The sequence below is a fragment of the Scophthalmus maximus genome, chromosome 7 (assembly GCF_022379125.1).
Source record: "Scophthalmus maximus strain ysfricsl-2021 chromosome 7, ASM2237912v1, whole genome shotgun sequence".
Lineage (NCBI taxonomy): Eukaryota > Metazoa > Chordata > Actinopteri > Pleuronectiformes > Scophthalmidae > Scophthalmus > Scophthalmus maximus.
This window is the reverse complement of record NC_061521.1, coordinates 26,154,202-26,180,487: the sequence shown is the minus strand read 5'-3', so window position 1 is coordinate 26,180,487 and position 26,286 is coordinate 26,154,202. Positions and strand designations below refer to the sequence as shown.

The 26,286-nt window shown below is 47.7% G+C and overlaps 1 protein-coding gene across 1 annotated transcript; it reads left to right on the top strand.

Moving 5' to 3' along the window:
• The first annotated feature begins 1,892 nt into the window (after positions 1 to 1,892).
• On the top strand, positions 1,893 to 23,512 carry sntb2 (syntrophin, beta 2). Its single transcript, XM_035641582.2, has 7 exons — positions 1,893 to 2,923; positions 16,623 to 16,848; positions 17,689 to 17,899; positions 19,496 to 19,638; positions 19,728 to 19,924; positions 21,765 to 21,955; positions 22,667 to 23,512. The coding sequence occupies exons 1-7, from the start codon at positions 2,200 to 2,202 to the stop codon at positions 22,757 to 22,759; spliced, it is 1,785 nt and encodes a 594-aa protein (XP_035497475.2). The 5' UTR covers positions 1,893 to 2,199; the 3' UTR covers positions 22,760 to 23,512.
• Positions 23,513 to 26,286: the final 2,774 nt, after the last annotated feature.

Here is a 26,286-nt window from a genome sequence, read left to right as displayed (position 1 = left end):
AGTTCAACAACCGTATTCAACAGGACGTAGAAACATGGAGACTCACACGGAGGTCGGTCCACCTCATGGAACTATATTTAACTATATATGAACACAGAGTTATGGACAATATGGTCAACTTCTGTGAATAAGTTCTTCTAAATATTACACACTGTAGCTTTAACGTTTGATTGTCACAGAATTTAAGTTTTGTGAACTCAGAACATTTGACTGTATTTCACATCTCGGATGTTTTCTCATCTCTGTGTTTTCTCTCCTGATGATTAAATCATCGTCCATGTGTCACTCACAGTTAATCCTTTAAGAAATCTCATGAATAAAAAGAAAAGGAAAACAGTTTCCTCACGTGAACACTGATTATAGTTTCAGCAGCAAAAACTGAGCAGTTCTGATTCTGATTGACATTAAATATGAAAGCGAAGGTTTCCATCAGTGACGTGTCCGATCCTAGAGCTGCACCGCGGTCAGTGAACTTAAGAAGGCTTTACACACACACACTCACTCACACACACACACACACACACACACTCACACACATACACACACACACACACACACACGCACACACACACACACACACACACACCTCTATCATCATGAATATATAATCTTCACGTCTATTGGCTGTCGCCTGTCTGTCATCCGGCTCTGAGTTCACTTCCTCAAAAGTTCACAAGCCTCCTGCAGTGAGACGGGAGGTGAGCGGAAGTGGGAGGATTTTGCTTACAAAATAAAAGCTTAGTGGACTGATAGATACGATATTTTTATCGCAGATAAATTGGTATCGGCAATATCCAATATTATATTTCAATATTTAATGATTTATTTTTGCGATAATTATGAAATGGTGAAAATGTATGAATATATGTGTGTATTTAGAGAGAGAGGGACATTAAAAGGAATATATCAGGCAATATATATATATCAATATCATTTTTTTACTCCCTATAATCCATATCATATGGCCCATGAATCCAACTTAACGCAAGTTTTGAAAGAGCAAAACCAAGATTGACTTTTTTCAGGCGCGTTTTTTTTAGTAAAAAATATTTTCTACATTTTATTTGAAAAATATTATTTCATTTTATTTAAAAAGTATTTTAATTTTAGTTCAAAATTGTTTTTTTAATTTTAGAAAAAAATATTAAAAAATTACTTTTTTAAACATGTTACAAAGTTTCAGTGGTATTTCCCTTTATTCAGTTTTAATTCTCTGGATTTGTTTCCCCTTTTCATTTCCTACTTTTTATTTCTGCATCTCTATCTTTGTTCACCAGACTTTGATGTTTCCTCTTTTGTAAATCTGGAATTTTACGACTCACTTCCTGTCTTTATTGTTCCGCTCTGTGTGTGTGTGTGTGTGTGTGTGTGTGTGTGTGTGTGTGTGTGTATGTGTGTGTATGTGCATGTGTGTGTGTGTATGTGTGTGTATGTGTGTGTGTGGGGGGGGCTTATCGATTTAGACTTTATAAGACAATAAAGGTTAGAAACGTCAGTTTTCTGAATCGATTTTATATAGTAAATTATATAAAAAAATATAAAATTACAAATACAAAAGAATGTATAAAAATATATTGTGAATTTATGTGAATTAAATGAGTGACTGGCTGAAAAGTGTAAAACACTAAATTAAGTTGCATTAATGTCAGCACTCGTTTTTTCCCTGGACATATCTAATGTATTTATTTATTGATAAATATTGTTCATGACACTTTATGAAAAAAATGCTGTTTGTTTGTGTTAGTATGCAGTGTCGAACTTTATTTAAATTTGTTTGTGATTTTCTATTAGCTGCTCAATTAGTTTTTCACCTTTGGTGTCCTTTTGTGTCGTACTTTATTGTGAAAGGTGTGGCCGGAAGTGCCTCCCGTGTGTCTGTCGTGGACTTGGCGGTGCAGCGCCAGCAGCTTTCGAGGCTGAGCTCCACAACAAGCCGCTGAGCCCGTCGCTCCTCGGACTGCGGCTCTTCTCTTTTCCCTCTCTTTTCCTCTTCCTGGAGGTGGAGGTGGAGGCTGGAGGCTGGAGGGGGGCGACTCCTGCTCCTCTCCCCCCGCGGGCCCCGTGTGAGTGGGTGTGTCGATGCGGGCCAGTGGAGCCGAGTCGCTGCTCGCGCGCTGCGCCCTGACGAAGAGGAGGAGGAGGAGGAGGAGGAGGAAAGTTGATCCGATGAGTTCAGTGTGAGCAGCGGCGGCCCGGGGAATGGCGGTGTGGACCAGGGCGGACAAGAACGGGCAGCTGGACCTGCTGCTCCGCGACCGCTGGATCCGCGTGGCGGCCGAGCTCACCCGGGAGACGCTCACCCTGACGGCCGAGGCGGAGGCGGCCGCGCCGGGGGCGGGCAGCCGCCACTGGGACTCTCCTCCCGCGGGCCTGCGCAACGGCTTGTCGAACGGAAACGAGCCGGGCACGAGCCCGGGGGCGACCTGTGGAGCGCGCGGTCCGGACCAGCACCACAACCACAACCAGGGCCACGGGGGCGGCCGCGGGGTCGCCAGCCGGGGTCCCCCCGACGGGAGCTACGGCGCCGGCAACCCGGGGGGGAAGCACCCGAATAACGGCACGAACTCTGACTTCGGGAGTCCCGGCTCCAGCTACGGCAGCCCGGGCTCCAGCTTCGGCTCGCGGCAGGGCGACGGGCCGGGCCCCGCGGCCCCGGACGCAGGCGGCTCCTCGGAGGCGGTGCGCAAAGTGCGCGTCGTCAAGCAGGAGTCCGGCGGCCTGGGCATCAGCATCAAGGGGGGCCGCGAGAACCGGATGCCCATCCTCATCTCCAAGATCTTCCCGGGACTCGCCGCCGACCAGAGCCGCGCGCTGCGCGTCGGCGACGCGATCCTGTCGGTGAACGGCAGCGACCTGCGCGAGGCGACGCACGACCTGGCGGTGCAGGCGCTGAAGAAGGCGGGAAGGGAGGTGACGCTGGAGGGTGAGTGGGGCCGCTGCGAGGCGGGGGCCGGGTCCGGGGGGCCGGGGGTCCGGGTCGGGTCCGGGGGGCCGGGTCGGGTCCGGGGGTCGGGTCCGGGGGGCCGGGGGGCCGGGTCGGGTCCGGGGGTCGGGTCCGGGGGGCCGGGTCGGGTCCGGGGGTCGGGTCCGGGGGGCCGGGGGGCCGGGTCGGGTCCGGGGGTCGGGTCCGGGGGGCCGGGGCTCCTCCGGGGTCGATACTGCTTTTATATTCATCCGTTTTAAAAGTGCACCTGGAAAGGTGTCACGTGGCACTTTGACCCCAGAGGTGCAAAGTGCAGTAAACTTCACTAAAACCTCAAGTTTTTATTCTAACAAGAGCAAAACTATTGAAACACTTTTTTAAATAAGGAGCAGCAGCTTGTTAACTTTAACTTGACATATTTAACGTCACATAAATATTCCTTCTTCACTCTGATACAACTGAGATGAACAAACAGTCCTGGTGGGTCTGAGGAAGAGGAGGAGGAGGAGGTGGATGAGGATGATGAGGAGGAGGAGGAGGAGGAGGAAGGGGGGTGATGAGGAGGAAGAGGAGGATGAGGAGGAAGAGGAAGGGGGGATGAGGAGGAGGAAGAGGAGGAGGAGGAGGTGGATGAGGATGATGAGGAGGAAGAGGAGGAGGAGGAAGGGGGGTGATGAGGAGGAAGAGGAGGATGAGGAGGAAGAGGAAGGGGGGATGAGGAGGAGGAGGAGGAAGAGGAGGTGGATGAGGATGATGAGGAGGAAGAGGAGGAGGAGGAAGAGGAAGGGGGAATGAGGAGGAGGAAGAGGAGGAGGAGGTGGATGAGGATGATGAGGAGGAGGACGAGGAGGAGGAGGAAGGGGGGGTGATGAGGAGGAGGAGGAGGATGAGGAGGAGGAAGAGGAGGAGGAGGAGGAAGGGGGGATGATGAAGAGGAGGAGGGAGAGGAGGAGGAGGAAGAGGAGGAGGAAGGGGGGGTGAGGAGGAAGAGGAGGAGGTGGATGAGGATGAGGAGGAGGAGGAGGATGATGAGGAGGAGGAGGTGGAGGAGGTGGATGAGGAGGAGGAGGAAGGGGGGGTGATGAGGAGGAAGAGGAGGAGGAGGATGAAGAGGAGGGGGATGAGGAGGAAGAGGAGGAGGAAGGGGGGATGATGAGGATGAGGAGGAGGATGAAGAGCAGCGGTGTCTTTGATCAGTGTCAACAGAAGAGTCGCCTCAGTCCGACTCACTGTGTTGATCTTTAATCACTGAGAGCTGCTGCAGATAAAGAGTTTCAACTTCTCACTGTGAACGTGACGAGGTGAGATTTGAAAACAGTGAAGCTGAAGAGAGGAAGAGGAAGGAGAGAGGAAGAGGAAGGAGAGAGGAAGAGGAAGCAGAGAGGAACATGGAACAATCCAGAGAAAAATCTCAAAGCAGAAGCTTCTCACCAAAGCATCAAAGAACAAACTGAACCTTTATGAAGCAAAGTTCAAACCTCCAACAACAAGAGTTTCCTTTAATTCAACCAAGCTGCACCAACTCTCTCACACGTAGACGTCAGATCGGTCCACGAAATATTCCTGATTGTTTTCATCAAGATCCATAAATTAATCCCTCGGAAAAGTGGTGAAATGTAAAACTTCTCTGTCCAGATCCACACAGACATCTGACGGAATCTTTCTTGGTCCATGTTCCGTAAAACAAACACACCAAAGGTCAGAGGTCAAACTACATAACCCACAAAGTTAAATGTGAGGCCACGAACATGAAACATGTACTCGCTGGTTTCAAAGGATGAAACCGACCAGTCTGTCGACGTCTCAGTGTCGAGCTGCGTCGGACGATTGTTTTCTGTTTCGATTCATCTGCCCATAATCTTTTCCGATTAATGGATTTGTTGTTCGGTTCATTGGTCCGACACGAGTCGCGTCGCTTCAGAGCAAAGTGATCCAGAGTTCAGACTTTGTGTTCAGGCCTCAGACGCAACAAAGCACTTTGAAGGACATGAAATCCATCTTTTCTGACGTCTTATAGACCAATTCAATAATTGATTTACAACTAGAAGAGATGCGATGAGATTTTTGTTTTGGAAAGATAATTGTCCACTAGAGTCAGTTGTACATCGTATTACGTGTTCCTCTGTTGGTCCAGGAGCTGAGCTCCATGGAGACGAGTGTTCCGGTTCTGAACTTTACAATCTTTAGAAAAAGGATTGAATGAAGGGGGGGGGGGGCAGGGGGGCTGGCCCTCGGGGTTTGGAAACTTTGGGCCGGGAAAAATCTAAAAGCAGAGTTTAATGGTTTGGAAATCGCCGGCTGCTGAATACTGACGAGCTCGGAGCTGATCGATGATCTGTGTCCCGAAATAAACCGAGGTCGACTGTGACGGACTCATTCGACTGTGAGAGGCTGCGAACTAGGAGAAGTTCCAACAGCAGGAACAAACCACTGATTCAATACAAGTGGAAGAATCTGTCGCTGCGCCGAGATCATGTGACACGACAAGAAGTCTTGAATAGGACACAAAGAAACAAACCTCACAAACCTTTCAAATCCAGAACAGAACAACCTGCAATTTTGCAATAGTTTCCACTGCGATGTGATGCAGAGAGCTGCAGTCGGCTCCTGGTCGATCTCCAACTAGACCGAACACGCAGACGCTGCACAGACGGAAGCTCGGCAGAGGAGAGTTGCTTCTTGTCAAAACTGGAGAACGAGAATCTTTGACAACCGGTTATTCACTCGTTTCTGTCCTTGAATTCTGTGATTCTTGATTTGATCAGGAAGTGAAATCATCTGCTGCAGCGACAGACACGTCCAAGTCATTTTATTCCTTCAAGTTTTGGTTTGTGAGGGCGACGTGCTGCCGCCTCCGTCCAGACGTGGACCTCCGGCCTGACGTCGACCTCCGTCCGGACGCCGACCTCCGTCCGGACATCGACTTCCGTCCGGACGTCGACCTCCGTCCAGACGTCGACCTCCGTCCGGACACCTCCGTCCAGACGGACAGACGTCGACCTCCGTCCAGACGCCGACCTCCGTCCGGACGTGGACCTCCGTCCAGACGGACAGACGTCGACCTCCGTCCAGACGGACAGACGTGGACCTCCGTCCAGACGGACAGACGTCGACCTCCGTCCAGACGTGGACCTCCGTCCAGACGGACAGACGTGGACCTCCGTCCAGACGGACAGACGTCGACCTCCGTCCAGACGGACAGATGTCGACCTCCGTCCAGACGGACAGATGTCGACCTCCGTCCAGACGGACAGACGCCGACCTCCGTCCGGACGCCGACCTCCGTCCAGGAGTCGACCTCCGTCCGGACGCCGACCTCCGTCCGGACGCCGACCTCCGTCCAGGAGTCGACCTCCGTCCAGACGTCGACCTCCGTCCAGACGGACAGACGTCGACCTCCGTCCAGACGCCGACCTCCGTCCGGACGTGGACCTCCGTCCAGACGGACAGACGTCGACCTCCGTCCAGACGGACAGACGTCGACCTCCGTCCAGACGCCGACCTCCGTCCGGACGTGGACCTCCGTCCAGACGGACAGACGTCGACCTCCGTCCGGACGCCGACCTCCGTCCGGACGCCGACCTCCGTCCGGACGCCGACCTCCATCCAGGCGTCGACCTCCGTCCGGACGCCGACCTCCGTCCAGACGGACAGACGTCGACCTCCGTCCGGACGCCGACCTCCGTCCGGACGCCGACCTCCGGCTGCAGGAATGTGTCGGCTGCTCGTCACTGTTTGTCAGTTTGACGTTTGTTTGTGGACCGACTCTTCCTCTGAACGAGGCTGCAGCCCCCCCCCCCCCCCCCCCCCCCCCAGATATTCTCACAATTAGCTGAGGTGCCCCACATTCCTGACCTCCGCTCGCATGTGCGTATTTAGGGCAAAGGTCAACGCCCGCGTCTCTGGGACTGGTGTTGCTCCACAGTTTGCAGCAAACTCTTTTTGTTGTTGTTGCTGAGAATGTGACGGAAGTAATAAAAGAACAGACTCTGGGTTTTTTATTAAACCCTTCGACCAAACTATGAAATTATTTCAACCGTATTCGTCTGAAGCGGCGACTTCTTTATTTAAATTCGGCCCCAGACTCTTTCTGCACTCGACTCGAAATATCCGACACAAACACTTTTTCCAAAAACAGCTCGGTCCGTTTGTGGGATGGTTGTTTGTTTGTGGGTTGTTTGTTTGTTTGTTTGTGTGCAGGATTTAAAAAGTACTGTACATAATTTCTAAAACGTGGCAGAAGGATGGAACACGGACCAGGAAAGAATCCATTCAATGTTTTTCTCTTTCTTTAACATTGTGAGATCTGGGTCCTAGAGAATAATTCATGGATCTTGATGAAAACAAATCACTCATATCATATTCATATCTAGAGGACTGATTCTGTGAGCGTGTACAGTTCGGTTCGACCGTCCAGCTTCTTGTAAATCAACTTTTTTGTCCAAACTTTTCAATTTCTTCGACCTCATTGGTCCGAACATGTTGACGATCTAAATTCGTCCCCAGAGACTTGAAATATCCAGCGTGAGAACTTTATGGAATCAACTCTTCAACCCTCTGGTTTGTTTTTCTCAATTACTGCTGAAGCCACAAGACACAAGTGTCGAGTCTATAAAAGTCCTGATCTCAGTCTGATCTCAGATTAGATGATGATGATGTCGAGCTCTAGATCGTTACGTTTGTTTCAAGATATTCAAAGTTAGAAACGTCGGTCAACGACACGCAGATATCTGATACTTCTGTAAAGAGCGAAGAGACGACTTTGCTTATTTTAAGAATAATATAATTATCAATACAGTCATATTGATGATTGATCTGGTGATCAGGTCTCAGCTCATTGTTTAAAGGAGACACATTCTGCTTTTTCAGTTTTTCTCTCGTGTGTTATAGTTTTTTCTTGTGTATGGAAAAAGTTCACGGAAGTTAAAAAGTCCAAAGTCTGTGCGGTAAAGGGAGAAAACACTCTGCTCCTCAAACGCCTCGTCAGTCTTGCGGACGGTACTATCACGATGTCACGCACGCGTCGCACCGATTGGATGGACCAGCTGTCAATCACGCTGTAGCCACGCTACGGTTTCTTTATCGTATTTGACTGTAAATGGTTAATGTTGTTGGAAGAAGACCTGAAACTAGAGAATGAACCATAAACTGTTTTCTGACGTTATAAATCAAGTGAGAAGTCGTTCTCATAGAGTCGCCCTCTGCTGGTCAGGACACAGAATACAGGCTTCACACACTTTGACGCATTCGCTTCATTTCCTGGACCCAGTGACCACGTCCGGTCGATGATCACCTCCCGTATCCAACAGGATCTGATGAGATGTTTCTTGACTTGTCTCAGCAGGTGTTGAGTCATAGGAGGGAACTCATTTGCCGTAATCTTCCTCCATAGTCTTCATCAGTGTCAGTCAAGGGTCTGAGGTTTGTGTTTCGAACATTCGACTTCACTCGGAGACGTCGACTCTCTCTGGGCGGTCACATCATTCTCACCTTGGTGATGTTTGGAGTCGGGGTTGTGTTTGGCTCTTTAATGGAGCTCGGAGTCAAAGATGTTGACCCGCATGTTGGTTCTCCTCAGTTTGTCACGAGCTAGTTTCTCTTTTCGTTTGCTTGTTAATTAGGTCAGCGACTGTCAGAGCGACTGGGAACTTCTCTCCCAGTGACGTCGTGGTCTGCTGAAATATCTCAGTCCGTCATGTTGTCTGTTACCGAGACCAAGTTAAAATCTGAAAGTCTTTCTTACAGCGTAGGTTCTCATCAACATCTCGATGTCTCTCGTCAGGGCTGAGGTTGTTAATGAGGGGGTTGGTCTTCCTCCTCCTCCTCCTCCTCTTCCTTGTCCTCCTCCTCCTCCTCTTCCTCGTCCTCCTCTTCCTCCTCCTCCTCCTCCTCTTCCTCTTCCTCGTCCTCCTCCTCCTCGAGGCCTTAAAGACGAATGAATGAGCTCCTGTTAACTGCCCCATTAACAGCTGACAGAAAGGTACAACATCCCATATTTCCCATATATGATCAGTGGAAGTTTTGCTGCAGCGTTCCCTTGTGTCTGTCTGGGTCGGGGGGAGGACGAGGACGAGGAGGAGCTCTTTGTGCGACTAATTGGAAGAATAAAACCAGGCACATACCGAACTCAGGCCATTGATGAAACGGGGACAGGCCCTGACGGAGATCACGTCCTTTTCTTTTGTGTCCGATGCCAAAACTCGCCGACCGTCCGTCCGTCCGTCGGTCGGTCGGTCGGTCGGTCGGTCGACTGCGCTGGTTGGTCGGTTTCCTTCTGCCACAGACGTCTGTCGGCAGTCGCCTCGGTACGAACTCCACCAGCGTCGACATTCGTCCGCAGGCGACGTGTCTGTGGTTTTCTGGAGCGTCTCTTTAAAATGTGCGAGCGGTGTGTTTGCGTCAGACCATCATCTTCTTGGACGTTTGAATCCATCACATGAAGTTGAACGACGCCAGGAAACAAGTTTGTCTTCCCTGAAGTCACATGATGAAGGTTTTACAACCACACGATGGACACAGATGGTTTCTAAGCAAAAATCCAAGCCCTCAAAAAAATATGTTTAGTCAAATCCATGACGTCTTAGAGAAATGTACCTTAAAGTTTTAGCATTTCTCATGTGGCCACCAAACCCAATGTCAAAAAAGAAAGAAAGGGCCACATGTTTCCACTCAGCCTTGTGGTGCGGAGCCGTAGTTCTGGTTTCACATACCGAGGGTTTCAGATGTTTGTCTCCGAGATGTTGTGGCTCAAACGACTACAGAGAATTAACCGTTTTCACGACTTGTTCACCAGCTGCTGCTCTCGGGCAGAAACCACCACATAGTTTCTGTGAGGAGACGAGTCGCTGGTCTCAGGAGACGTTTTTCATTTCTCGGCCTCAGCTGCCGAGCGTCTGCATCGCTGGAGACGACTTCACGTGTCCGTGGATCACACGAGGCGTCGACGCTGCGACGAGCATCACGACTGAGTGAAAGAAACGCCTCGGAGACACGACACGATTATCAAAGTCATACGATCAGATCTCTGCAGTCTCCAGTCGCTGTGCTGTTCACACTACGTGACTCATCGGCGACGGGGGGTCACATGATCCTTCACCAGGAGAAACGTCGCCAGACGAAGTTCTGGGAGCAAATTTTAAATTCCCTCGGTCAGACGCACGGACTCGACCTCCTCCGGTGGGAAGTGATTTCCCCCTTCGTCAGAAAATCTTTCCGTCCAATCGCAGCCGATTATCTGAAAGTGGGCGGGGTTTATGTTCCGCGAGGCGAACGGAAGCGACTCTTGTAACCAGCCTCTGAGCTGTGATTGGCCCGTTGGCTCTGTTGCGTGCGGTCGCTGGACTTTAGTCTCGACTTCCTGTCGCGGAGCGAGTTTGTCTTTGTGTTTGTGAAACTGACCCACAGGCGTCGGTTGGTTCAGTCCGAGTGGTGACGGTGAATATTTTTGCACATAATCTTTATCCTTTTTTGGGGGAGGGTTCATATTCAAATAGAAAAACTCAGGTGTGACTCTGTTGGAGGAATCAAGGGAAATGTTTTCTTGTTATGATCCGAGTGTGTGAGAGACGTAGTTTGTCCGCAACAGGAGCCCGAACGATTCGAGGATAATAATATTTGATATCAGTCAATTTGAGATTTTCATGGACGGCGATTATGTAACTTTTATTTTACAGAAGGACCAAACTAAGTACGTTAAACTATTCAACCTTATAAACCAGAGAAGTGACCAGTAAAATTCCAGTTAAAAGAAGAAATTCATTTTCTCATTTTAACACAATTTAAATATTAATATCGACTCATAAATAAGAAAGAAAATCAATGTACCATATGACAAAGTGACAGTTTATACACGCTGTTATGAATGTATGTGCGTGAGTTCACAAGAGAGGTGAACCACACACACACACACACACACACACACACACACACACACACACACACACACACACACACACTCGACCTCTATATTGGAGCTTTGTTGTGACACATTGTTCTCATTATGTTTCTGGCAGAAACAGATTTGGAGCTGGGGAGGTGGAACTGCAGGCGAGGTGTGGGAACAGAGAGGAGAGATGGAGAAGGAGGGAGAGTGTGTGTGGGGGGGGGGGGGTTGAGGAAAGAAGGAGTGAGGAGAGCGAGAGAGGCCTGAGAGAGGAGTGAAAGAGGAGTGGGCCAAACCACACGGGAATTTCTGGGCAGTTTTAGGGGAAAAACTTTCGGGGTCCGACTGCCTGACTTTCTCCTCTGCAAGCTATTATTTTGTTATTTAGGCCTCACTATAAGATGTGTGTGTGTGTGTGTGTGTGTGTGTGTGTGTGTGTGTGTGTGTGTGTGTGTGTGTGTGTGTGTGTGTGTGTGTGTGTGTGTGTGTGTGTGTGTGTGTGTGTGTGTGTGTGTGTGTGTGTGTGTGTGTGTGTGTGTGTGTGTGTGTGTGGCTTTACGAGCAGCTTTGCGGCAAAACTACGGCCACAACCAAATATGTGTCAAGTCAGACTCTCCTCCTCCTCCTCCTCTTCATTTCTTCTGTCCATCCTCTTCCCTGTTTTCTCTTTCCCTTGACGTGTGAAGCGAGGCAGATGATCGGGCCTCGTGGGGGATGTTCATCGGTCGGTTGGCGTCTCTGGGGGGAATCTGCCCTGCACACATTAAAGTAGATGCACACGCACGTTAAAGTAGATGCACACACACGTTAAAGTAGATGCACACACACATTAATGTAGATGCACACACACATTAATGTAGATGCACACACACATTAAAGTAGATGCTCACACACATTAAAGTAGATGCACACACACATTAAATTAGATGCACACACACATTAATGTAGATGCACACACGTTAATGTAGATGCACACACACATTAATGTAGATGCACACACACATTAATGTAGATGCACACACATTAATGTAGATGCACACACACATTAAAGTAGATGCACACACACATTAAAGTAGATGCACACACACGTTAATGTAGATGCGCACACACATTAAAGTAGATGCTCACACACATTAAAGTAGATGCTCACACACATTAAAGTAGATGCTCACACACATTAAAGTAGATGCACACACACATTAATGTAGATGCACACACACATTAAAGTAGATGCTCACACACATTAAAGTAGATGCACACACACATTAATGTAGATGCACACACACATTAAAGTAGATGCTCACACACATTAAAGTAGATGCACACACACATTAAATTAGATGCACACACACATTAATGTAGATGCACACACGTTAATGTAGATGCACACACACATTAATGTAGATGCACACACACATTAATGTAGATGCACACACATTAATGTAGATGCACACACACATTAAAGTAGATGCACACACACATTAAAGTAGATGCACACACACGTTAATGTAGATGCGCACACACATTAAAGTAGATGCACACACACATTAAAGTAGATGCGCACACACATTAAAGTAGATGCACACACACGTTAATGTAGATGCGCACACACACATTAAAGTAGATGCACACACACGTTAATGTAGATGCGCACACACACATTAAAGTAGATGCACACGTTAATGTAGATGCACACACACATTAATGTAGATGCACACACACATTAAAGTAGATGCACACACACATTAAAGTAGATGCACACACACATTAAAGTAGATGCACACACACATTAAAGTAGATGCACACACACGTTAATGTAGATGCGCACACACACATTAAAGTAGATGCACACGTTAATGTAGATGCACACACACATTAATGTAGATGCACACACACGTTAAAGTAGATGCACACACACATTAATGTAGATGCACACACACATTAAAGTAGATGCACACATACGCGCTTTCATCCGCATCGTCGTGGTCGTCCTCTGTGGACACCGACCTGATTAGAAGGAAGAAACGGAGCTGAGCAACGAGCTCGAAGGAGCGAATGAGTTGGAGAGACGGACACAGGGACGTGGAATGTCGCGATATGAAGAAGTGAATCTGTCTGGAGAGATGGAAAGAGGACAGATGATTTGGTCTGAGTGAGACGGACTGAAGATAACAGAGTTATCGGTTCTGACAGGAGAGAAAAGGAAAAAAACTCAACATCATTTGAACCAATTTGCTTTAAAAGGCAGGATTGAAGCATCTGAGCACACATTCATTGGTTCTGTGTTTGATGACATCATGCGGCAGCGGTCGACGGCAGACAACAGCAGAGCATCTCACCGTCTCTTTTAAAATCGTTCAAAGTTGTTTGAATGTTAAATTGAATTAGCGTCGTTGTGTTGCACAGATAGAGAGAAAGAAGCGTATTAGCACTGTAGGACATTAACCAGCGCCCTCTGCTGGACCACAGGCGGAACTACTAGCATACGAAGTCAACTCATCACTCACACTGGTGACACAGCTAGCTTGTTAGCTTAGTCTCCGACGCTCGGTGAAACCCTGAGTTACGTTTGCTCGGAACAGAAGAACGAATTTCTCGGCCGCGCTTGAAAGAATCGCTCTTCAAACGCGGCCTCCGGAGGTCGCGCCCCCTAGTGAGGACGCCGCTACATTGTAATTTGAGTATTACATTTTGTTACTTTTGAAATCAAACTCTGGGATGAATCGTATTCTCCTCATCCAGCTGCAGCATCAGGTCAGAAAATTGAGTTGTTAACATGCTAATTAGCCTTTATTAGCATGTTAACACCAGAATAACTGGTGAACATATGATCCCGTCTAAACATTAGCATGTTAGCAGCGGCATTGTGAGCTAATTAGCATTTAGCTCAAAGCACTTTTCTTTGTCATTCAGGATCAAACTCTGATAGAAGCATCGTCCATGTTGTTGAATGTACTTTATTCTTAACACTTATGATTCCTTCACTAGCGTCAGTGAGTGTTGGGTCGCGGCCCGACTGCCGACGGGTCGTATGGATCAGGTGATTGTGTCACGGCACGTCGGACGAAGCCGGTCGCAGTGTTCGTAGCATCTCAGCTGTGAAACGAGTTGAAGTTCCACGACGACGCTGGATTCGATTTCTGTTTCTGCGACATCGAGGACTGAAGAGTGCTCGCGGGCTTTTTCCAATTGAGACCCGACAGGAGAAGATGAATGGAAGCAGATGTACGCTCGTCCTCGCTGCCGACACATTACACAACGGAGCGCTCGCGAGCCGCGGAGCGTGTTCAACAAGCCACAGATTCTCATTGTGAAGAATAAAGTTCAACTCAATAAATGAAAATCAAAGAGCCAGAAATTGAGGAAAGGATTTGGAAAATAGGAAACATCTCCTCGTCTGGGTCCAGTGGTGCTTCAAGTGCGACAGTTAGTGGATGTGGGAGGAGCCTCGTCTCTTCACGATCGTTGGATGGAAACGAGGTCGGGAACCGAAACTCTGGTCCCACGTTTACAAACCGAATCCCAAATGACAAGAACCTCCGTTCTACTTATCTGCTCCTGAACGTGTTTCACCCTGAACTACGACTTGTTAAAGATGGACAGTGAGAGAGAGGGATGGTGGAAGAGAAGAGGAGGAAGATGAAAGAAGAGAAAATAAGAGAGGACTGGATGCAAAGTGACCTCGGTCGTATTTCAGATCCAGTTCAGGCTGAAGTTGCTCTTTTGAAACATCTGTCTTTAAATCTCGCCTCTAAAAATAAATTCCAATCTTTGACTACTCATCACTACGAACCGGCAGATCACAGGAACTCCTCCTCCTCCGCCGCTCGCTGACGTTGGACGTTCAGATCACATGGACGGAACCTCTACAACACACGACAGATTCCGACGTGATCCTTTGAATTGTCAACTTAAGGAAGAAGAGTTCCAGGTCCGTGGTGACGTCCTGCAGCGTCTCTCCACTCAGCACAGGCCCAACCCGAGACGACGTGTTGCAGCTCAACCATCACTGATGATTGTTTATTCTGAGAGTCTGAAAGTGTCTGCAGCAGAAGAACGTCCTCTCAGATACGGGAGCGTTCAGGAACGTTCCAGAGCGTCTGGTTCGACGAGGACGAGGATCCTTTTCTTTCTCACGACCTGATGTTCACACGAGCTGCACATCCACGAGCACATTGCTTCACACTTGGATCATATTTGACTTATGTGCACACACACACACACACACACACACACTTTCTCAAACCTAATATCTCCTGAACGCCTCGACTCAGGTTTCATAAATGACTCAATGATCCGAGACACACACACAAAGAAAGACACACTGAGGACATAGAAATGTGTCACGTCATGTCCAAGGGAAGATGAAAGAGTGTGTGTGTGTGTGTGAGAGAGTGTGTGTGTGTGTGTGTGCGTGTCTGTGTGTCTAAGCGTGTGTGTGTGTGTGTGAGCGAGAGTGTGTGTGTGAGTGTCTGTGTGTGTAAGCGTGTGTGTGTGTGTGTGAGCGAGAGTGTGTGTGAGCGTGTGTGTGTGAGCGTGTGTGTGTGTGAGCGTGTGTGAGCGAGAGTGTGTATGTGTGTAAGCGTGTGTGTGTGTAAGCGTGTGTGTGAGCGTGTGTGTGTGCCAGTGAGGCCCGGGAGGCGTTCGAGGACCAAATGTGGAAAGTGGATCCACCACATCGGAGCAGAATTTCCTCCCTTTGCCAAACACACAGCTTTTCGGGGGCCAAGTCCACTCCCTTTGTTTTGTTAAGATAATTTCACACAGAGAGAAACATTATGTCCTCATGGGACTCGCTGGAAGATAAGCAGGGAACTCTTCACGTTCCCACTTCCCGGCTGGAATGTGAGCGACGTCCATAGTGTCAGTAATTAAGAATGTTTTCAACTTCAGCTCGGACGAACGCTCGCACCTCTTTTCTCCAGTCGTGCTCAAAGAAGTCTCAGTCCGACCGGGCCCCGGACGAGCCAGTCGAAACCAGGGCGAGTGTTCCCTCGCGGCGGGTCGCACCATAGATCATAGATCCTGAGTGACGGTCTGTTATTGGCTGGGAGCCCGCAGCCGGTCCAACTATCAACACACGAACGATCTGAGGCCTCGCAGACGCTGAGCAGCTGCTCTGACTCCGTCCCCAGGAGCGTCTGAGGTCCTCACGTGTATTTGTGAAAGTGGAGGAGGATGTTTCCTGTGGGACAATAAAGATTTTATTGATCGATGTGGACTTGAGGAAACCTTCAGGGGATGAGACTCGTCTGTGATCGTTTCATTTCCAGAGCAGAATATTATAAAACCATTGGGAATCTTTTACATTAGTGTGAATTGGGTATTAAAGTTTTGGGATTCTTTAATTTGTAATTACCTCCACGTCCGTCACACACACACTGATGGTCGGCTCCATCATCAGGCGACAAACAACTAGAGCTGCAGCTACCAATTATTTTCATTATCGATTAATCTGTGGATTATCGACGTGTTTCTCAAAACTCCCAAGATGATGTTTTGTTTTGTTCACACACCAAAGATCTTCAGTTCTCTGTCACAGAGGAGCAAAGAAACCAGAACATCTTCACATGTAAGAAGATGAAATAAGAGAATTATGACTTTTTTTATCATAAAACTAGAACCGATTAATCGATGATCAAAATAGTTGGCGAATCATTTTACTAGTCGATTACTGATCGATTAAATGTTGCAGCTCTACCAACAACCCTTGGATATTCGGACTCAGAGAGCCGGCGATCGAACCTCCGACCTCCTGAAGAGTACTGGACCACTTCTCAGATATTTGATTCCCTCTCCTCTCTCTTCCCTCCTCAGTGAAGTACATCCGCGAGGTGTCGCCGCTCTTCAAGAAGCCGTCGCTGGTGGCCGACCTGCCGTGGGACGGCGTCCGGCCGCAGTCGCCCAGCTACAGCGGCAGCGACGACTCGGGCTCGCCCAAACACGGCGGCTCGTCCTCGTCCTCGTCCCGGGACCGGAAGGTCATCAGCCTGAGGATGTGCTTCATCAGCCGGAACCTCACCATGCCCGATCTGGAGAACAGGTCCGAGATCAGACCGTGCATTGTGTCAGAGAGGGAAATAGCTGAGTGTGTGGGAGTGAAGGTGTGGTCGCGTGCGTGCGTGTGTGTGTGTGTGTGTGTGTGTGTGGTTGCGTGCGTGCGTGTGTGTGTGTGTGTGGTTGCGTGTGCGTGTGTGTGCGTGCGTGCGTGTGTGTGTGCGTGCGTGTGCGTGTGTGTGAGTGTGTGTGTGTGTGTGTGGTTGCGTGTGCGTGCGTGTGTGTGAGTGTGTGTGTGTGTGTGTGTGGTCGCGTGCGTGCGTGCGTGTGTGCGTGCGTGCGTGTGGTCGTGTGTGTGGTCGTGTGTGTGGTCGCGTGTGCATGTGTGTGCGTGCTTGCGTGTTTGTGTGTTTGGTCGTGTGTGTGTGTTTTATCACTAGGTGTGTGTGTTTCAACTTCTGATCATTGGATTGGAATGTTTGATCAGATAATAAAATGCCTTTTTGTGGCGGTGGATATTAAATAAATGAGCATCCAAAGATTAAATATGGAAAAAGAAACCACCCGGTAATAACACGTGTAACCAGGTGACAAAGTGAACACCGGAACAAAACTGATCCAGTGACAAGTTCAGTCAACCAATATTATATTTTATAGCTCGTTTCAAGTACATTTCAAATATTTATTTTCGCAATAATTAATTTTCAATTTTGAATATACACACAAAAAGAGCTGTTAGGCCCCAAAACCTGTCTGTAAACCAACAACAGGTCAGGAATTCTGACCCTGATACGTACGCTGATTTTTTTTCCACGAGGTGTTCACAGTATTTCGTCCCTGATCAGCTGATCAGCTCTTGACCAATCCCCTCGCTGCGTCTCCTCAGGCTGCTGGAGCTCCACTCCCCCGACGGGCAGCACACGGTGGTTCTGCGCTGTAAGGACGGGCCGTCGGCCAACTCCTGGTTCACCGCCGTCCACACCAACATCGCCGCGCTGCTGCCACAGACGCTGGCCCACGTCAACGCCTACCTGGGGGCCTCGTCCTCCACCTCCACGCACCCCCACCTCAAACACATCGGCTGGTTGGCGGAGCAGGTATCTCGGGCTTCGGAAGATTATATCACACGATGAAGTATATGTTTGTGGAGATGCTCAAGGTCTTTTAGACGTCAGTGTGGAAACACGGGGTTAATATATTCACAGTGTACGTATCCACAGCTCAGATGAATACAGGAAGTGAGTGTGTCTCCTCCAATCAGCCTCAGTGAACCAGGAAGTGGGTCTGGGTTCAGCTGCAGCAACGCGACCTCTCACTCCGATGAAGTTTTTCATTTCAAGGTCGTGTGTCTCTTGTTTCTCTGGACCTGGACTCAGACAGGAAACCGAAAGTTTCCGTTGCATTACATCGTTTCCCGTAGAGCCTACCTACTCAACACACACACACACACGCACACGCGCGGTCTGGTTTTAATGTCACTGCCTCCCGACCAACACTGCAGTCTCTCAGCTATGACTCACACACACACACACACTGTTTTCACCGCAGTGCGATATCACAGATTCCGGTCGGACCGTCTGCGTACAGGGTTTCCTGGGGTTTGTTTATGGGGCTGAGCCACTGAAACACACGTGTTCGTTTAGTCACTTTCACGGACACACAAATATTGTCACTGACGAAAACGAGGACGGACACACACATTCATACACACTCTGGCACCTGGACAGGAGGAAGCGGGTATTGAACCACCGACCTTCTGGTTAGTGGACGACCCTCTGTTCCCTCCTGAGACGTGGTCGCCCATCGCTATTCCTGTACCCTGTCAAACTATTTAAAATAATTCTTCACACACTTTTCTTGCATATATGTGCTCTAATATACTTAGAGCTGCAACAATTAATCGATTAGTAATCGACTACTAAATGAATCGCCAACTATTTTGATAATCGATTAATCGGTTCAAGTAGTTTAATCGGTAGTTTCATATTCATATTTAAGAAAATTCATCTTAAATATGAATATGTTCTTGTTTCTTTGCTCCTATGTGACAGTGAACTGAAGATCTCTGGTGTGAGGATGATTCACGATCGACATTTTTCTTCATTTTATGAACCAGACAACTAATCGAATAATCGAGAAAATGATCCACAGGTTAATCGAAAAAGAAAATAATCGTTAGTTGCAGCCTGTTGGTGCAGAGCGGTCGAGGAGACTTTGACACGTGACGCCTCCTCCTCCTCCTCCTGCTCCTCTTCCTCCTCCTCCTCCTCCTGCTCCTCTTCCTCCTCTTCCTCTTCCTCCTCTTCCTCCTCCTCCTCTTCCTCCTCCTCCTCCTCCTCCTCTTCCTCTTCTTCCTCCTCTTCCTCCTCCTCCTCCTCTTCCTCCTCTTCCTCCTCTTCCTCTTCCTCCTCTTCCTCCTCTTCCTCTTCCTCCTCTTCCTCCTCCTCCTCTTCCTCCTCCTCCTCCTCTTCCTCTTCTTCCTCCTCTTCCTCCTCCTCCTCCTCTTCCTCCTCTTCCTCCTCCTCCTCCTCTTCCTCTTCCTCCACCTCCTCTTCCTCCTCCCTCCTGCTCCTCCTCCTACTCCTCTTCCTCCTCCTCTTCCTCCTCCTCCTCCTCTTCCTCTTCCTCCTCCTCTTCTTCCTCCTCTTCCTCCTCCTCCTCTTCCTCCTCCTCCTCCTCCTCGTCTTCTGCAGGTGCAGCTGGAAGGCGGACGGCAGCAGTACCGGCCCGTCGTCATGGCGCTGACGGAGAAGGACATCCTGCTGTTCGAGTCGGTGCCGTGGAACCGAGAGTCCTGGTCCGTCCCTCTGCTCACACACCCGCTGTTGGCAACCAGGTGAGAGGACGACGGCCTTCGTGTTTACAGGATCAATAAGAAGCTCTTCAACTTCCGGAAGCTTGAAGTCTCTCCCTCTCTCTGTGCAGACTGGTCCACTCGGGCAGCGCGCGGGCGTCTCCCGCCCAGGGCTCGGACCTGGTGTTCGCCACGCGGACGGGCACGGGCCGGGGCATCGAGTCGCACGTCTTCCGAGTGGAGACCCACTGGGACCTGTCCTCGTGGACGCGGGCGCTCGTGCAGGGGGCGCACGCCGCCGCCGAGCTCATCAAAGAAGTGTCTATAGGTGAGTGGGGGGGCGACACGCTGCTCTCTCTCTCTCAGGCCCCTCCCCCCCATGACAGGCACAGACAGAGGGCGGGTGTTGAGGACAGATTTGTTCAGATGTCCAGTCCGACTTCTTTAGTGTTATTACCTTCAACGCCGTCTGTTCCTCTCTTTGTTGGTTCGTCACCCGGATTACGCAAAAAACCTTCTGAACGTATTTCCACGAAGCGTTCTCTGTTAAAGTGCAGGCAGACTTTTGACCGTTCACTCGGTCCACGTGTCGCTCGCTGTGAGATTAGATAAGAGGAACCTTCATCGGTCCCCCGTGGGGGAAACTCAGGAATCGACAGGCGCCAAAACACACAGGCGGCGTCACGTTAATTCAGGACGTAGACAAGACAGACGGGTCCTGGCAGATGAGTGAAAACCTCCCGGCGAGTAGACACGTCCTTGCAGACATGTCAGCTTTGTTTGCAGAAATAAAATATATTCATATTTGTGTGTTTTAGGAACAGATGAGCAGAAATTCATCTTTTTCTCACGGGTACCCGGTAACACTACTCTGTCCTCCCTCCCTCTCCTCGGGGGCGCGTCGCCTGCAGCGCCGTCGTTGTCTTGTCGCGTCAAATGAATAAAAGCCCTCGCAGACATTTCATAAAATTCTGGACGAGCGGCGGCAGTAATTCTGTAAAAGATTAGTGTAGAGGAAACCCTGCGGACCAAGAAAGAATCCAGCTCTGCTGACGTTCTAGTTGTGAGAAGTGGTTTCGTGTGGTTTGTGTCACAGTGTTCAGCAGCTGCAGCGTCAACCAGAGGGTTTCACTTCAGAAGTTATAGAAAAATATCTGTTCACAAACTCATTGCTGTGTAACGCTCGCACATGAGTTTGTTCTTTCAGAACAAGTAAAACTGATTTTGACGCGACAGGAAGCTGGTGACACTAACGGGTTGTGAGGGGAGAAGCAGAAGGAGAAAGTTTCCACTCTGGGCAGAACAATCGTTGGCGGCTGCAGCGGCTCCGCCCCCTTTTCTCCTCTGTGCTGCTGCTGCACATGCACACACGCACACACACACACACACACGCACACACACACACACACACACACACAACACACACACACACACACGCACACTCACACACGTATACACACACACACACACACGCATACACACACACACACACGCATACACACACACAATCGCACACACACACAATCGCACACACACACACACACGGTGGTGCAGGAACATTCAGGCTGTTACAGTCGGACACATGGAAACGCTCTGGGATCAAATGACCTCACGGTAACAAAGGGCCGGCCACAACCAGCTCACCACAAAACCACACAAATGACTTGTAACTGAATGAACACACACACACACACACACACACACACACACATACATACACACACACACACACACACACGCATCCATAAAAGAGATGGACAAATGGATTAACAAAAAACCTACTTACTTTATTTGAAAGTGATGTATTTAAAAAATACTAAAAATTAGAAAAGTATTCAGAATAATAATAAAGAATAAAGTCAACGTATTTAAACTATTAGAGCAGCAAACTTGCACACAACAAGGTCTATAGATGACAGATGATCACCGGTAAAAAACAAAAATAGATAATCCCTCCAATTTTTACGCTCACAAGATAAATGATAAATGAACAGTAAGTCAAACACCTTGTGACAATCATCTCTACATCCTATTAAATCAATATTAACAGACTGCTGGGGGTTTATTAATACAGGAAGTAAAGAACCTCCCTGTCAGCGATTTAATTCTGCTGAATATCACACGCCTGCTGTTCTTTAAGCTCCGCCCCCTCCTCCTCCCTCTCCCAGGCTGCACGTTGAACCGGCAGGACGTCCGGCTGACGCTTCACTACGAGAAGGGCTTCACCGTGAGCAGGGAGGCGGTCGACCCGTCCGGCGGCGCCGTGATGTTCCGGTACCCCTACGAGAAGCTCAAGATGTCCGCCGACGACGGCATACGCAACCTGTACCTGGACTTTGCGGGTCCTGAGGGAGAAATGGTGAGTCACTGGATCACTTGAAATGTCATTGTGGTTTTGATTATTGATCATTTTATTGCTTAGTCCAAAAAAATGACCGATCACATATTCTTTGATCCAGAGACGATGTCATCATATGGCTTGAATCATCACAACAGGAGGCGGAGTTTAGTATTTGATGCTTGATACTAAGCTGAAATTAATAATTACAGTTTTTGCTTTCTTTTTATGAATTAATCAACCAATAGTTTTAATCAATTAGATGATAAAAATACAATAATTGTAAAAGATGATAAAGGTCAGAGGGAAATTTACATCATATGTGAAATATGAAATCTTTTGTGGTGGAGACCGATGAAAACACTGCAAACGTAAAAAATCCCCTCCGTTCCACAAGGAGGCGCTCCTCCCTCTTTATGATGAAGGACGATGACGTCGTCTGTTTGTTGGTCTGTTGCCACATGTCTTTTTTCTAAATGACCTTTGACAACACGTCAGTCAACGTTCACATTATTATTTGGACAAATACGCGGAACGACCTTTAGTTTCCTGATGGTAGAAACTTGAATCCATAAGAACTGGTGTCAATGTTGCGACTGTAACAGGCCTCAGGTGCAGATGTATTGCAAATACAGGAAGTCATATCTTTAGATTATTATTGTTATGACGACTTTGTTGACTTTTAAATAACTTCATATCGTTCTGTCCTCGCCGTTTTCCTGCTTCCTCCAGGTGTTCGACCTCCACTCTGGTCCGAAGCCCGTGGTGTTCGTCCTCCACTCCTTCCTGTCGGCCAAGCTCACGCGGATGGGCCTGCTGACGTGAGGCCGCTGACCGCGGCGGTGGGGGGCGTGGTCGGAGAGGACGGGCCCAAGCGGGGAGGGGAGGGGGAGGCAGGGAGGAAGGGGAGGGGGTAACTTTTTATTTTTTATTTTCTCCAGTTCCTTCACTCACAGCTGAAGTTTGGCCTGAGGCGACACCGCAGGGAAAACTGAACCCAGGAGTCGTGTTGTTGTCGACCGTCTCGAGAACTGTGCCGTCTCCTCCGGCTTCTCCTTGACCTCCTGCGAGGGGAGGCAGCACTTTGCTTGAAGTTGGTCACAACAACACGCAAAGCCACAGAATCAACTTCATCTCATAAGATCACACGTGATAAAGTTTTAGAGTCCGACTGATATTCGGGGGCAGATACAGATATTAAAATGTAAAATTGGAAATGATTCTAAGATGCCGTTATGAAGACGGCTTTGTATTTTACAGTTTAATCATAAATAAATATGAATATATAAAAATAAAACACATACAAACAAATATATACAACTTGAATTAATAGAATAAACCTATATTTTTCTTTTTACATGAAAATTCTTACATAAATGCACAAAATATTTTTTTTATTCTGTAAAATTTAAGTTTCTATAACGCAAACGATTTATCTGTAAATGTCTGACATTTTTTATCGACCAACCGATGAATCCGTCGGACTCTGACTACAAAGTTCAGATGCTGTGATGTAAGAGATGACATCACCAGTTCACTTAAAGCAAAATATTAAAGGAGACATATTCTGCTTTTTTAGTTTTTCTCTTTCCTCTAGTTTTATAGGTTTTTTTGTGAATGTAAAAAGTTCTGCAAAGTTAAAAAGCCAGAAAGTTTGTGGTTAAGGGAGAAAACACTGACACTCCTGAACACCTCGTCAGTCGCCCTGACGATACTTCTGTAACATGGTGACATCACTGTATTACAGACGTCCGTCAGTCTGACACGCCCCCTCCAACAAAACGAAAGCGAGAGAACTTCCTACTCGCGCTGCACGGTGTTGACCAATCACGACAGAGTGGAGCCTGCTGAGCCAATCAGAGCAGCTCTGGGCTTCACTGGGAGGGAGGGGCCTTAAAGAGACAGGAAGTGTTTCAGACAGATGTGGAAGAGGAGCTGCAGGAAACTGACGTGTTTACTGAACATTAGAGCATGTGAACGTTTTACAGGAATAACCCAAATTATTAATATGAACCTGAATATGAGCAGAATATGTTTCCTTATAAGGAAGGGAAGGTTTTTTTTAGACAATCATTACTCGAGTGAACGCTCCCTGTGTTTTTTACTCTTTGCCTCGATCGTTTCCACGACAGCCTTCTAATGTACTCTGGGCTCTTTCTGATGTTTGTTGTGGAGAGTCGGAAAATATGCAGTTCATTGAGTGTGTGTGTGTGTGTGACAGACTCACCTTTTTAGCGCATTATCCCAAACGACTGTTTTAATCAGGATCGCCAACTTGTGCCTTTTTACATGTAGTCGACGACGCTCTGTGATTTCATTCTTCTCCCCCTTTTCGCTTCACACAATAAGAGAATTTTTACGCTTTTCAACGTGCACAAGCCACAGTATTACTCTTATAGCGTCAGCGATATTATCTTGTTTCTATGTTTTTCTAAGTGTATTTCTCACGATAGCTCCACTTCCTGACAGGAGAATATGTTTCCTCCTTCTGTTACCGTTTTCTCACATGATTTCTCCGGCCCGAGAACTGCGTGACGGGGTTTTTGTTTCAAGGAGGTCCGTCGCACGACGGAGGTCCCGCTGTGATTTAATAAATCTAAATGTCAACGGCCAATATATTCATAATATATTAAATAAAAAAGGACAAGAGATGTAGTTAATGGGGGTAAAAAGGCTCAAATGGAAAAACTAAAGTAGACCAAACTTTCACCAGGAATAAAATGACACTGCTTGTTGTTGAGGGGACGTCATAGAGATGAGGATGAGGGAAAAAATGAGTGCGTCAGTAGTCGTCTTGTTTCTGTTGACATTTTTTTTCTCCAAATGACACCTGTTGCTTACGTATTATGACAGTGACCAATAATTAACATTCCAAATGTCTCAGCTCTGTTTCTGGCGACAATATTTCACTACTATGTTTGCGAATAGACGTAAAAGTGAAGGATTATTTTTTGGTTTTATCTTTCACCTAAATCCCAAATGTACCAATTTTAGCAGTTTGATAATTAAATGATGGCGTCAGTTCATGTGACATGATGAAGATGCAGCTGAAAGCTCTGGGGGGGAAGAAAAATGGGCAAACAGCTTTTTCCAAGGTCAAAAATGAACCTTTACTTTCCTTTGAAAGTTAATTTGAACAAAAATTAGCCGTTTGTTTATTTCTGACTCCGCTTTGGGTAAATGATGTGATTGTTTTGTTTTGTACCCAAATTGAGCAGCGTTGAAATTTAGCTACACGAATTAGGATCCGCCCCCTTTTAGTTCATCTGCTCATTAGAGGTCCAGTGTGAAGGATTTCATGGGATCTCATCGGCAGAAATGTTACATAATGTTCATAATAACGATGTTTCACTGACATGTCTTCGTTACACTACAGAGTCCGCCATGTTTCTACAGTAGCCCAGAATGGACAAACCAAACACTGACTCTAGAGAGAAACGTCACCGCCGTTTCTCCTACACGCCTGGGAAGGGAGGTATTATTAAGTTGGTGCAGCCAACTGCATCCTCACCACTAGATGCCACTAAATCTCACACACTGGCCCTTTAATGAGAGTGTTTACCTCAGCGTCTGCTGATATAACAGGATCACACACAACACGATCGCCTGTATAAAGAAGCTTTTGGACTTGTGCTGTTTTTTGAAAACACTTTTATTTTTTATCTTTTGCTTGTTTATTAAAGCAAACAAAAAGTGTAACCGTATAGTTCATAGAGCTATATTTAGTTTTTTTCCCCAGCTTATGATTAAAAGAGAAGCAGGAGGTTTGAGTTACAAGTTTTTCTTCCTGCAACATTTGCAGCAACAGTGAAGTGACGAATTCCATCTTCGTCTTTTTTATTAAACTACACTTTTCTTGTCGTATTAATCACGTTCCTCTCACCGTCCCCTCTCTGAGCTCGATGCACTAACCTGTCGAACCCCTTCCAACCGTGAATGTAAAAACCTCATCTCCACGTGATTCTCTTTATTTCCGACCTGGTGTTTATCAACGTCTATGCAAACTAAGCGATGCTTCGAAGAAAAGGGTTGTTGTTAAAAATTTTAACCAAAGGTAAAACAAAAAAAAGTCTGTGGCAGCTTGCGTCCAACACAATCATTAAAAAACTGAAAAGTCACAATAGGATCAAATGCTGCGACAATGATTCGTCATAGTAGTATAAAATGTATGATAGCATTGTAATAATAACTTTCAATGTAAATATCCACCAATAAAACTGTTACAAATTACATCACGTGCGTGGTTTTGCTGTGTTGTTTTAGTAAATATGTTTTATTCTGTTGATGTTTCTTTTATTGTGGCTGTGCGACTGCTGCAGTACCAACGTGGCCGCTAGGGGGCGGCCGTCGCA

Excerpts from the sequence above, each read along its gene's own strand:
- sntb2 (XM_035641582.2), top strand. The coding sequence starts at position 2,200 with ATGGCGGTGTGGACCAGGGCGGACAAGAACGGGCAGCTGGACCTGCTG. Across the intron at positions 19,639-19,727 it reads CACCCGCTGTTGGCAACCAG|ACTGGTCCACTCGGGCAGCG; the intron begins GTGAGAGGACGA and ends CTCTCTGTGCAG. Across the intron at positions 21,956-22,666 it reads CGGGTCCTGAGGGAGAAATG|GTGTTCGACCTCCACTCTGG; the intron begins GTGAGTCACTGG and ends TGCTTCCTCCAG.